The sequence below is a fragment of the Neopsephotus bourkii genome, unplaced genomic scaffold (assembly GCF_033783945.1).
Source record: "Neopsephotus bourkii isolate Nb327-2 ecotype Australia unplaced genomic scaffold, CSIRO-AGI_Nbou_v1 NB_1630, whole genome shotgun sequence".
Taxonomy (NCBI): domain Eukaryota; kingdom Metazoa; phylum Chordata; class Aves; order Psittaciformes; family Psittacidae; genus Neopsephotus; species Neopsephotus bourkii.
In genome coordinates this window covers 4,654,543-4,667,787 of record NW_026902105.1, presented here as the reverse complement: position 1 = coordinate 4,667,787, position 13,245 = coordinate 4,654,543, and the positions used below count along the sequence as shown (strand labels likewise).

Below are 13,245 nucleotides of genomic sequence, written 5' to 3'. Positions count from 1 at the left end.
AACATAATTATGCTATAAATAACAAACAAGTAAACAAGTTTTATAGATAACTTTGTTGAAAAGCAGTCTGAAATTAAATGGGCTGTAAATTATTTTTTCAAAATCCTAAACCTGGGAGGTTATTCATCCATCTGATCAAGTCAGACTTTCTATATTTTTATATAATCTTCAGACTAGAGACAGTGGTTCCCTCATCCTTAGCGCTGACACCAAACATGATAGTGCTTCCAGACCCCCTTGAAGGTAGGTTGTAAATAGATAGACATTAATAGATAATGACTGAGAACAGAGCACATAAATACCTTTTAAAAAATTAACAAACCTGGATTTCTTTGGACATACAAGCAATAAGAAGAAATAGCCTGGAAAATGTACCTAAAAAGTTCTCATTCATAGCCTGCTTCTGGTTTTACACTGTGTGATAAGGGCCACTATTTACTTCTGATGACGAGGGGTCTCTACTCTGGCCAAAGTTGTCAGCAACTGACAGCACTTCACATTTAGCAGTTTCAAACACTCTGTTCCGTATCTTTAACCCATGTTCTGCACTTCCAGAAGAATAAGATCCTTGCCAACAAATTGAGAATAGAGCAGTCCCTGGGAAGGGGGACTAAAGAAGCTGTTAATTTCCCACTATTTCCAGCACAGGTCTGTGTCATGCTGTTTACATCATGCATCATTCATCTGCTGTGATGAAATGCAACCCCGCATGTTAAAAAAAGACCTCCGTACCAGAGAGGATACTGTATCTTTGTGAGAAATGTTTCACATATTTTCCATGGGCACAAACTGCCCCAGCTTCTATTTAAATCTCCATAGCTCTCTTCAGAGGGCATTATTCACTTCAGGAAGTTCAGTCAGAAGGTGCTTATCATAAGAAGGGAAAAAGCCAACATGGCAGCAGACAGCGCCATGGCTCCTGAAGGAAAGGCAAGCACCACTCCTGGAAAAAGGGCTGTCCACAAAATCCGAATGGCCAGCATGGTTTTCAGCTTGGCGCAAGGATGGCAGCAGTGGGTATCTGACCACCACGTAAAGCAAGCCCAAGAGCCCTCTGGATGGGTCCCCCCTACGGAAGACTCATCGGCCCAGCCTGTAGAGGAAAGATCCTTTGAAAAATGGCCAATGCCATCTGTCCAGAAGGACCAAGAAAAAGATAATGAAAAATCCTCAACAAAGGAATCAGTAACAATAAGAGAAGCTGAAAAAAACTCAAGGGAATCAGATGAAGCCCTGAAAAAGTTCAGCATTAAAAGCAAAGGGGTGACCAAAACAGTTGTAAGCAAAGCCTATGAACGAGGAGGTGATGTTAGCCTCCTCAGTGGAAGATACGAGAACAACAATAGCAGCTCAGAGATGACCAAGATCAAAGAAGAATCAAATGCTATTGACAGAATTCTTAGTGGCAAATTATCTCCAACCATAAGGAGAAAGTGTTCAAACACGGTTTCAGAGCTGACCAAGGGCTGGAAACAGGTGGAACAAGATGACAGAGAAGGGGCTAAGAAAGAACTGCTGCTTAAGTGTCATGATGACAGCCTGGATGCTGAGGACAGTGGCTATGGAGAAGCAGAGGACAAAATAGAGCCAGAAGACAGTGACCGAGAGCTGATGGTTGTGAGAATTAAACGACCTGTGCCATCTCTGTAAGTAAAATATCTCTGTTACATTATCACAAATGGTCAGCAGCCCCTGAGAGAGGTACAAGCTTCCATGAGGAAGATGGGAGGGAGAGAGGGAGAGGAATGGCAGGAAATGGTCAAAGATAACATATTAGTCTTTAAGAAAATACCCATGAAATATCCCTTCGCATACCCTTGTGCTTAAGTAGTCAGTCAACAACATCTCACTAAAGCCTTGGGTTTTACATGCTATATACATAATAGAGACAGGAAGTTATGTTTGGGAAATGTTAATTATATTTAGTTCTCACACTGGATTTACTGGTTCATCAAAATTGCTACTTACTTCTTGATACTTTAGTCCATATTTCATAGTAACGATTTTTATCTCAGCAAGAGCCTACAGCTATTCGTTTCAGCAAATGTTAAGTCTAAAGCAAATGTTAAGTCTAAACCTGACAAATAATAGTTCCAAATACTTATTCAGTATTTTGCTTAATATAAATTTTAAATATTCCCAGGAGTAATTGTCAGGGAATGTCCAAATTAGTAATTGAAGGAATTAAAGTAGATCTTAACAAAAACTGGATTCACTGCTTCTCTTTGGAAGCTTTCCATAGATTTAGAATTTATGAAGTCAAAGAATGGAAGCTTTCACAGGGCTGGGACCCCAAATGTACATTAGAAAGCATCCAGCCTGTCTCAACATCTGCAGCACTCATTTGAATCATGCTATATGTATAGATCATTTGACAAAAAGAACATTTGAATCATCAATATATTCTTCAAATTCAGTGTCTCTCTTTGGGTATGCTACCATAAGGGGTGTGTGTGGGGGAAGTACATTCATTGAATATGCTGTGGAAGTAGAAGTTCCTGAGATACAGGCTTACTTATGCCTGTAAATTGTGTGAAGAAAAAGGAAGCAGAATCTAATACTTACCTATAGAGTTATTACAGGTTCTATTTTAAATTTTGAATTAAGGAGCAAATAGCATCCAACAATCTTGAGTAATACTTCTCTCAGTAAGAGGCTCCTACTTGAAGACTGCTATGCAAAAGCAGACACGTGTAAAATGTGTAGCCCAGGTAGTAAGTAAGTAGTAAACAAGTCTCCTAGAAGGGCAGAGGAACAGCAGTCTGTTAGAAATTCTCCAGTTTCTTTTTCCAGAGACCTCCAGCAGAAACACCTTTCTAGAAGACAGCTACAAATAGTTGTGCGGTGGCCAGACTTACTAGTGAGCAGGTGCCAAATTAATTCATCACCCTTGTGTTGATAAAGTATCAAGAGATCCATATACCCAATGCTGCAACATGAACAACTGTAGGCAGTTGTTGTAACACACTGCTCCAGCCCTCAGTTTTACAAACTCGATAATGCCCTTGAACTAAGACAGCAGAAAGGAACGTGTGTTTTCACCTGAACTGTTGCAGTGTAAAAGCTCTCATGTAGCTGTAAAATGGTGATGAAGGAGAGTGCAACCTTTGACGCCAGTGGGCACCGGGCTATGGCTAAGGCGCAGCCCAGGTGCTGCCTGCTGGCTTTGCTGGGCAGGGAGGACAGCTGAAGGTGAACCTTAAGCCAAAGCAGGGCTCAGCAGAGCTCATCCGCTTGAGCCTGCAAGGAGGGAAAAGGCTGGCACCAGGACATAGGTTCCTATCAGGAGCAATCCGCATGTGGGGCTTGAGTCTTCACTGCTTCTACTCCGTTTCCATCACCAGCACACATGTAATGTGAGTGTGACCTGAGCAGGAGGAAATCTGAGCTGAGAAGGCAGGGTTTTAACCCACCCAACTAACCTATGCATAAAGGACGAGCACAGCAACAGGGATTGGAGGATCAGGGCCAGTATGCTCATACCATATCCTAATCACAATTTCGGAAATGAGAGCTGGGACCAGCACTGATGAAGATGCCAAAACAAATTCTGCGATCTCTCTGCAGACAGGCAGGCAGCAGCACCATTCCTGCTGCTTGGATTTTACACCTCACTACTGATGAGCGTTTACCATGACCGGCATTAGACCATGACTAACATAATACTGGATTTCAACCATAAGGTACTTTTTAACACAGCTATCTGAGCACACAGAGCTATTTTAACTATTTGGATTAGGGATCAATGGTGCTTTGCTGTAGGCTGATCAGTCATCTCCCACAAGGAGCAAATGATTAACAGCCATAGTGGAAAATGCTCTCCAGTAACCTAGAGCTTGAAAGTTTGTGGCCCCTGCTTTTTGGAGAGATCACATGCAGCATCCTTTGACAGAAGCTAGTACCTCAAAACCAGGATTTCACAGAGTGGGAAAAGAGGGTACATTCACAGCAGTTATAATTTGTAAATAACCTCAATTAAAACAAATTTCTAGTTAAAAAAATGCCATCACAGAAACAAACCAGCTATTTTTCTGTTAAACTTTACTTATATTTTCCTATGTCTAATGTTAGTGCTGCTACCTAGGAAAAACCTGATTAGCCATACTTACTGAGGTGCAAATGACTGAAATAGCACCTCTGTGTTACTTAGAGCTCTCTTCCAGTGAAATATGACATGAAAGTCATTTTCTGCACTCACAGTGCTGTTATCAGGACTGGATTTTTTAACTACTCTCTTTTTAATTTATTTTATAACTTCAGAATACATTATTTCGGCCTGCTACTTTCAGGAATCTTCCAGTATGGCTTAATCTTCTTCAAAGATGCCGTAAGTACGTGGCTATTAAAGGAAATCTCCCTTTTTCTTCTCTATATTCCAGGAAAAAGGCATCAGTGCCAGTATTTTTTTTTTCCTCACACCAGCACCTTCATAATTTCCAGATGCAGTATTTCTGGAATAAGGTTTCTTAGCAGAAGGCATATTAACTCCTACAGGCATAGGAAACACTCATTCCTGCATAGGAGGCAAAGGGATGCAATAGTGACATGAAACTCAAAACATTAAAAAGGGATCTATACCTTTCTCCTCCAGAAAGGATCACAGGAGACATGGAACATGGACACTGCCCTCAAGGACCTTTCCAACCCTAGCTCTTCTATGATTCTATGAATCCAGGTTAAATTAGTTGGTTGCTATAGGTGAAGCACTGCTTACAGTGGGTTAACATTCACAACCTTGGCTTTGGATCCATGATCCATTGTGTAGGTGTGGTACAGACACGAAAAAAACCCATTTCTATGTGTATGCAGTTTACTGTGTTCACTTGTCATTAAGCTAAGCAATAGGGGAAATGCCCAAACAGCAGGGAAACAAGGTTTCCTGCAGTTTTGAGCTCTCTCTAGTGTTCTGCTAACTGGAGTTTGGTTCTCCGGTGTTACTGCTAACATTCAGCTGACATCACTGGGGAGGTTTCAGAGCAACCTTCTAGGGACTAAAATATTAGAAAACAAGTTACTTTTCACAGCCACAGCTCAGCGTACTCCCTAGCAGAGCTCTGTACAGACACAATGACAGGATGTGGACAGCACAAAGACTAGCTCAGGCTACCTACAGCTCACCCACAGCATGTGGGATTGGCCTCTAGAGGAAAGATATCAACAATTTGATGTTGTTACACACACACACAAAACAATAAACCCTCCCCAAATTACCAAGATCTCTGAAGGTCTTTCCCCATCCTTTGACCTTGATACAAATCTCAGTAGCCTTATGTTTCTTTCAGGCTTTTACCCTGCCAGTGGGGATGTTAATTTTGGACTCCAGTACTTGTTCAGAACCTTGCTGTTCTTATTTTAAACACTGACATCTAGTGCAGGGGACAGATTTGTCTGAACACTGCCTTCTGTTTTCCAGACAAGAACAGCTGGGGACCCAGTCCATACACTTACAGTTATTGTAATCTATAACACCAGGGTGGAGAGATTTCAGGCTCTGCGAAGCAGGCACAACATGGGAGCTGCTTAACTGACCAAAGGTTTAGAAAGTGCATGTAACCAGCAACAATACTGCTTTGCTCCCATACAGAATTACATCATTCTGGGCAAAAGGTTGTCAAAATGGGCTCAGTTCTAGGTTGCATGGTGGTAGTGTACATGGGATCAAGTTGTGATCCGTGAATTTGCTTTTGAGTGCAAACTGACAGACTAAACTCCCCGAAGAAAGAATTTAGTAGTGAACTCATGCCACCTGGTGGCTAGCATCTCATCTGGAAAAGCATGGTAACTGAGTTAAGAGATTTATAGCATAATTAAATGATCCAATGCAAAGCTGAAATGCCCTTTTGTTTCTTTCAGCGCAAACAGGATTAATGAAGAAGCACGCACCAAAGCCCAGAGGAAATACAGCCCTGTCAACAGCCTGAAGGACAAATGGCAAGAATGGAGCGATCAGCACATCATGTCTCAGAAGCTCAATCCCTTCAGTGAGGAATTTGACCATGAGCTGTCCATGTCCACACGCCTGCACAAAGGAGATGAAGGCTATGGCCGTCCGAAGGAAGGAACCAAAACTGCTGAAAGAGCTAAGAAAGCTGAGGCCCACATCCATCGGGAGATTAGGGACATGTGTTTCATCATTGAATCCATGGCTAAACCACGGCCTGATGGGAAGATCCAAGTTACATTTGGGGAACTCTTTGACAGATATGTTCGTATTTCAGATAAGGTTGTTGGGATTCTGCTGAGAGCCAGGAAACATGGTCTAGTAGATTTTGAGGGAGAAATGTTATGGCAAGGAAGGGATGATAATGTCATAATTACTTTATTAAAATAAGCATGCTACAACCAGAACAACTTGTTTTGGAAAACCTTTCTCCTCTTCTCCCTTGCTAATAGCATTTGCACATTTTGAGTACAAGATTCATCACACAGAAATCACATCAACCATTTTTCTAAATACGTATTTTATAACTACTCCATGGTAACGCAAGCACGTAAATAGATTTTTCTCTCTACCAGGAGGGCATGCAGAACACTTCAGTTAATTCCTACATGAAAAATACAGAAATCCATACTGAATATAAGCAGCTGATCATAAAAACCAATAGCAATACGAGTAGCAACAAATGAATTCCATTTTTTTTACTCGTTCCTACATTCAAGATCTTACCAATTCTTTTAACTGGGATATCAGTAATATAAACCATGCCAGATCAGAAGTCGAACGACACTATGAACTCAGACCAAGTTTTTGATCTGTGAAAGTGATCCTGTGAGCCTATTTCCTAATTAGTTTATTTAAATGCATGTAAAAATAGCTGTATTTGATCATAGAATCAAGGATAACACATTTGTTTACAAGTAGGATATACAGCTATTACTGCAGTATTATTTTGTGGCAACTATTGATACAGCTTATAATATACAAATTCCTTTTTATAAATGAGATTGTATATTTAATGTATTTATATAACTAATGTATTAGATAGTTGTATATTTAGAGCTATAAACGTTGGAGAGAAAAACACAATAGAATGCATAAAAATTTTTTGTATAGCCACATAGAAATACCTCCTATGAACGTTGTGCATTGTATTGTCAGATTATCTATGTAAATATGGTTCTTATAAATAAGTGAAAAATCACACGCAACATATAAAAAAGTCAGGTACTTGTAGTGTTCTGTGTAACAAAAAAATGACTACAGTCAGCATCTTCCATTGAAAAGTACCTTTGTGAGAAAAGATACAAAATTGTTCATAACCAAAATCAACTACCTTTAAGGGAAATGGTGTTTCATGCTACACAGAAAAACTGGCCTGATTTTACAGTATTTGTCATTTCAACCATTCTGATGCCACTGCAATAATATATTTTGGTCCAAGTGATGCTGAAGAGGAGTAAATGCCAATGAGCTAACCAATGAAATAATAATTGTTTGTATTACGCACAAAACTGAGACCTTTTAAAGGTGTGTAACGCTTTCTCTCAGCCACTACTGTACAAATAGCTACCCTGGTAAACATGTGTTTCATGTGAAAAACATTTGTTTCAGAGCAAGACGCCTGGGCAAGTAATATGCACAATGAAAAAGAAGTGGCTTTTTTCCCCACCAGATTCTTTCAAACTGAAAGAGCAAGTATCTTCTTACAGAAGAAAAGGTATATAAACATCTTGTCTCTGTGATAAAACAAGTATTGCTATCTTATTATGAGTACAGATACTCCACTTTGAAGCTCCCAAGAAAAAATAAATCAAATACATTTGATAAGTTAGTGATACAAGAACTGATTACAATGTCTATCGCTAAGTCCATATAAATCATTAATATTTTAGACACAGTTATGTGTTGTGAATCTAAGTAAAAAAAAATAATTACAGGATTCAGCAGAACTTATTTCATGTTTTCTTGAGATCTCAGACTACTCAGGCTGACCTGCAAAAATGACCTGCAGCTGTAATACTTACATAATACTTACTAGCATATTCTTACCTTTACGTTTTTATACAATGACTTTCACAAGCTGTCTGAATTGTCATGAGCATGGTGATTGTCAAAGAAATACATGAACTATAAATAAAAGCTGTAATTGACTATTTCTCTAAGTGACTGCTGTGGGAAATGCTGTTGAATGCTTCATTAAAGTCTAGGGAGAAAACATCCACAGCCTTTTGCTCATTCTCTAAGCAGGTCACCCCGTCATAAGGAGATCAGTTTAGTCAAGCAGGACCTGCTTTCATAAACCCATGCTGATTGGCCCTGATCACCTGGTTGCCCTGTAGGTGCCACTGATGGCAATCAAAATGATGTGCTCCATAACCTTCCCTGACTTCAAACTAACAGGTCTGTAGCCCCCCAGATCCTCCTTCTGGCCCCTTTGGTAGATGGGTATACATTTGCTCGTTTCCAGCCAACTGGGACCTCCCTGGTTACCCAGGACTGCTGACAAATGACGGAAAGTGGCTCCATGAGCATTTCTGCCAGCTCCCTCAGTATCTTTGCATAGATACTATCTGGTTCCGTAGACTTGTGTGTATCTGAATGGTATAAGAGGTCAATGTCCCTTGGATTATGGGAACTTTCTCCTGGATCCCTGCTCCTTCCCCTTCAGCTGAGGTGGAGCTGGAACAACTGGGTCTTATTGTTAAAAACTGAGATAAAGATGGCATTAAGTACCCAGTCTTTTCTTCATCCTTTGTCACTGTTTCCCCCCCCCCCGCATCCAATAAAGGATGAAGATATTCCTTATCCCTCTTTTTGTTACTCATGTATTTATAGAAACAATGATTTCTTCTTATGTATAAGAGCATCCAGATATACGTGCACTCACACTTACCATATAGGTTAAAAACTAGATTGTAGGTTTAAAGAAAAGCATTTGAAGCATAAAAAAGACTAGCCTTCAAGCTCAGAAGACCTCTTCAAAAAAACCTTGCACTTAACTGCTTAGATGAGCTGTGCAACAATGTTATCACTGTATACATGATCAGTCTCTAACTCACTACAGGTAACTTCTTAAGGCTCCATTCACAATCACTCCAATGCAATGTTAAAAGCTTTTGCAGCAACAACAATTTCTATTTCCCCCCCTCAAAGTAATTCCAATTGGAAAAGAAAACTGTATGATTTCACACCTTTGAATAGGCAGCACCATGTAGTGCCTTCTGAACTGTGAAAAGCAGGTACTGGCTTTATGTAAGAAAAATGTTAAATATTGTTATATTATGATGTATCAAACTGTTTCATGCAGTTTATATGTTTTATAACATTTTTACTTAAAGATGTGGCACAAGTTTATCCACAGAAAGTAGGTGAAAACAAATCTGAATTAATTAAGAACCAACTGAATTATCCAGTCTTAGTCTCCTACTACATTGTGTCACATTCCTGTGGAACTAGTGTGACCTCTGCCAAATTTAAATATTCTACTTAAATTCAAAGTAGGAGGGCAGTAAAGGTCAAAACCTGTTTGATTAAAGCAATCTTCAAAGATTTTAAGAGCTTTCCTAGTTCTGACTTGTTTAAAAAATTAAACCCTTAACCTTTGAGATAAGAGTGAGCAACTTTTCCTTACTTTCATGGTAGCTTACTCTTGCACATTATTCTTTTAAATAATGCATTTACCCCTGAAGTGTTTTATTTGAAAGTGATTTCCTTCCAGTAAGTAACAGATCGCCCTCATTTTTCTGCTGGAGGCATGTGCCGCTCTTGCAAATATTGTGCAGTTTGCCAGAAAAGCAACGTCCCTTCCTTGGTCCTGAAAGAAAGCGTCCTCCTGTAAGAGCTGTGAGGTATTATATTTTATGTATTATAGTTATATAATATTTTCCATATTCTGAATGCAGTTTACATGCTTATTTGTATTGGAAGAAATAAGTTTGACTTTCACACCTTTGCATTTTTTTTCTAGTCTTACATCAACTGCTGCAGTGCATAAGCAAGAGGATGGATCAGTGAGTGGGCATGCCACCCAGTGGAAATCAGGTCCCTCATCCTTGGCAGTAATTCCTCCTCTAAAATGTTTCTGTACATCCAAGGGCTCAATGTTAAAGCTAGTTTTTAAAACTGTGTAGTAGAAAGTGTAACATTTGTGGTGAGATTTTCAGTCATCACTGATCACAATACTGGTAAGCGCTGTTGCCTGTTAGTCCAGCTGCTATGTATATATTGCAAAACATCAGCATCTTAACTGAAGTCACTCCTGCCATCATGTGGCACACTGAAAGTAGTTTAGTGTTCAAGAGCATGTGTATTACTAGCAGTGTAGCTATTACAAAAGAAACTCAACAAGGATTACAAAGCTTGTGAGATAATCAGGACAGGAAAAAGCAGAGCTTAAACAGACCTGCCAGTGGGGATACTGAAGTGGGACAGCCAGCAGGACCACTATGTGGTTTGTACATACTGTACTTCAGGTACACCATTCACACTCAACTGGATGCTCTCTTTACTCCAGTGCCACACTGTAGCTTTTTTTTCTTTTCGTATTGTAGTAGCATGTACTCTTAAAGAATACAGGTTTGCTCCCTTAACTGAGCTCCCTATTGCTTAGACAACAGTAAACCACTCTGATGACCTGCTCACGTACAAAGGAAGAACATAAACATGAGATGCAAGACTCACATCCTGAATGAGGAATACTAGGAAGTGTTAAAATCAAAACTAATGTCTTAATTTGAAATTGAATAAGCAGTTGCTGTGCCTTAACCTCAGCTGGCAACTAATTCTGTATTTATACAAGTATGATTGCCACTGTACTGCTTACCATCCTGTTATTTCCACCCCCCCGTATGCTTTCCCAATACTCATTCAGCTACCGAAGGTTTTCCTGTGCATTTATATAATCCTCCAAAGTGTAATTCTTCATAAAATTCTTCACAGTAGCATTTAAAATCTAAATAAGCTTTTTTGCAATATAAGCTTAGGATAAAGACTAGGCACTTGAATTCATTTAGGGTTTTTTTTGGCAAGGATAACACAAGATACCTTTTGTTTTTCACCCCTTGAAAATGACGGAAGCAGCATCTTTTACAGCTTCCCATTGGGCTATCAAAAACCAAAAATCCACAAAAGGATGAACAAATACATGCTACGTAGTCAGCAGTTATTAAATGAACAGCAACAATCTCCATTTGTGCTTCTAAGTAAACTCCAACTTCTAAATAAACTCCAACTCAAGTTTATTTTTACATATATTTAGATTTATTTGCTATACATCACTGTGACTTTATAGTAGTTAAAATCCAGTACAGGATTTTTTTTTGTTGTTGTTGTAATAATCAGTCTTGACTCCACAAAGACAATAATACTGCTGTGGAAGACCAAAGGGGAGAAAAGCCATTTCATTTTATTTACAGTTCTTTATTTTGTAAACATTTAGTCTACACATTGTACTAAGTTCTAATAAGGATAAAGACCTATACATACAGACAGGAAACAAAGCCCTGCATTTCTATTCATATTAAGCATTAGCATATTATAGATGAAACATCTGCCCTTTCTCATTCCCATAGCAGTAAGCTGTCTTCAAATAAGTTTTTAAAACTTTCCAGAGATGTAAATATTCGGAAGTAATGTACAACGACATCTACTTAAGCCAACCCACTTGGCTTTTATTCCATTTCTAGAATAATTTAAAGTGCTATAAGCAACCCGTCCATCAACACTTTTCTGTAATAACAAAACTACTTTGAACATTAATTTACAAGATAATATACAATGTTCATCTGAAATAGCTGAAATTTCAGCACAAAGTCAGTCACTGTCACACTTAACAGCAATTTTTTTGTATTTTTTGTATTGTTTTGTTTTGCAGAACATAGAATAAAAGCTTTGAAACAAATGGTTCTGTTGAGCTGTTATTGCCACAATGGCTTACCATTTTTCCTACAAAAGTGGACAAGAGCTACTGGAACTGGATTCTAGCCTGTCATTATTATTTTTTTTTGAGGTCACATGACAGTAAGTTTGCATATTCCACAAGTGTACTGAATTACAATATTGTCTACCTATAGTACATTATCTCATTTTAATCAGAGCTGGTGCTAACTGTAAATTTACAACATAGACCCACTTAAAAACATCACAACTATTTGTTTCTTTGGACAGGAATAAGCTATATTCTTGGAGTTGATGTGCTACACGGCTACAACAGTATAACAGTATATATCTGACACTTTATGTTGAAGAAAGATGCAGCTGTTTCTGTATTTTTAATGCCCTGCTATAGCTACAAATTGTTCAAGTTCTGCTTGCTTCAGACTTTTAAGTTTGTGGAACTTTCATATTCCCTTGCTATTTTGTAAGTCCTTGCTACGTAGCTCAGTATTGTCAGTATTTGCCCCAAACCTGCAGATTATTAACAGCATGTGCAAAACACTCTTTAATACAATCAGCATGCAGCTAGAACACATATTAACTGACTTTTTTTTTCTAAACATGAACAATAAACAAGACAAGTGGCACTGTTGACTTTGGATATCTTCTAACTTAAGCATATGCGTACTGGTATGTGCTAACGAATGCTAGGCTTCTCATTTCTCTGTGGCACCATATGAACTAGCCCATCATTGCTCTGGCCCAATCCCTGCAGTACTGCTGCCAAATACCCACACGCAGCTTTCTTCTTGTATCGGTTCACAGAGGGCAACTTCATTCATAGACTTAATTTGAATACAAAAATAGTAACCTATCTTCAATGAAGCAGCCCCCTAGCAGGATTGTAGAAAGGTGTGTGTGGAAAACCTGGGAGGCAACTGTAATGAGGATAAGAATATCTTGTAGGCTGCAAGGTTTAAAGTAACTGATGTTAATCTTTAGTCCATGTGGTCTCTATTTTGTAAAAGCATCTACAGCTTCAAAAAGTTAGACAGCGTATTACAGATGTGAGGGCATGAAAAAGGGTTTGCTATTTAAAAATAAGAACTAGATGGCCACGCTGAAAACTTACAAAAAACCAGGAAGTTAAAATGCTGTGTTATATTGCTCCTAGGGATTTTTAAGCTGCACTGATTGATGTCAGGTTTGGGACAACACCCTGTGGAAACAGTTAAATACTCATTCAAAAGCCCATATTTCTATGTCTTGAATAATGAAGTCTTCTCGCTTAGAAAGTGTGTGATTCCCAAATGTTTTACATGAATGACTTCTTCCATGGTAGAGATCACCATCGAGCCAAAGAGCAAACTCTCCTCTGCAAGACAGACAACATATTAAAGCAAGACTGAGGGAGTAAGCATTAAACTTAT

The 13,245-nt window shown here is 38.9% G+C and overlaps 2 protein-coding genes across 12 annotated transcripts in view; one reads left to right on the top strand and one right to left on the bottom strand.

Moving 5' to 3' along the window:
- Nucleotides 1-824: 824 nt before the first annotated feature.
- On the top strand, nucleotides 825-6,342 carry ABRA (actin binding Rho activating protein). The gene is made up of 2 exons (XM_061373388.1): nucleotides 825-1,646; nucleotides 5,854-6,342. The coding sequence occupies exons 1-2, from the start codon at nucleotides 895-897 to the stop codon at nucleotides 6,329-6,331; spliced, it is 1,230 nt and encodes a 409-aa protein (XP_061229372.1). The 5' UTR covers nucleotides 825-894; the 3' UTR covers nucleotides 6,332-6,342.
- Nucleotides 6,343-11,177: 4,835 nt separating this feature from the next.
- Nucleotides 11,178-13,245, bottom strand: part of OXR1 (oxidation resistance 1) — a 262,445-nt gene continuing 260,377 nt past the window's right edge. For all 11 annotated transcript variants that reach the window (XM_061373377.1, XM_061373373.1, XM_061373374.1 and 8 more), the window contains one exon: nucleotides 11,178-13,190. In XM_061373377.1, the coding sequence (XP_061229361.1) occupies nucleotides 13,055-13,190 (136 nt within the window). In that variant the 3' untranslated portion in view covers nucleotides 11,178-13,054. The remainder of the gene's footprint in view (nucleotides 13,191-13,245) is intronic.

Excerpts from the sequence above, each read along its gene's own strand:
- ABRA (XM_061373388.1), top strand. The coding sequence starts at position 895 with ATGGCAGCAGACAGCGCCATGGCTCCTGAAGGAAAGGCAAGCACCACT. Across the intron at positions 1,647-5,853 it reads AAACGACCTGTGCCATCTCT|CGCAAACAGGATTAATGAAG; the intron begins GTAAGTAAAATA and ends TGTTTCTTTCAG.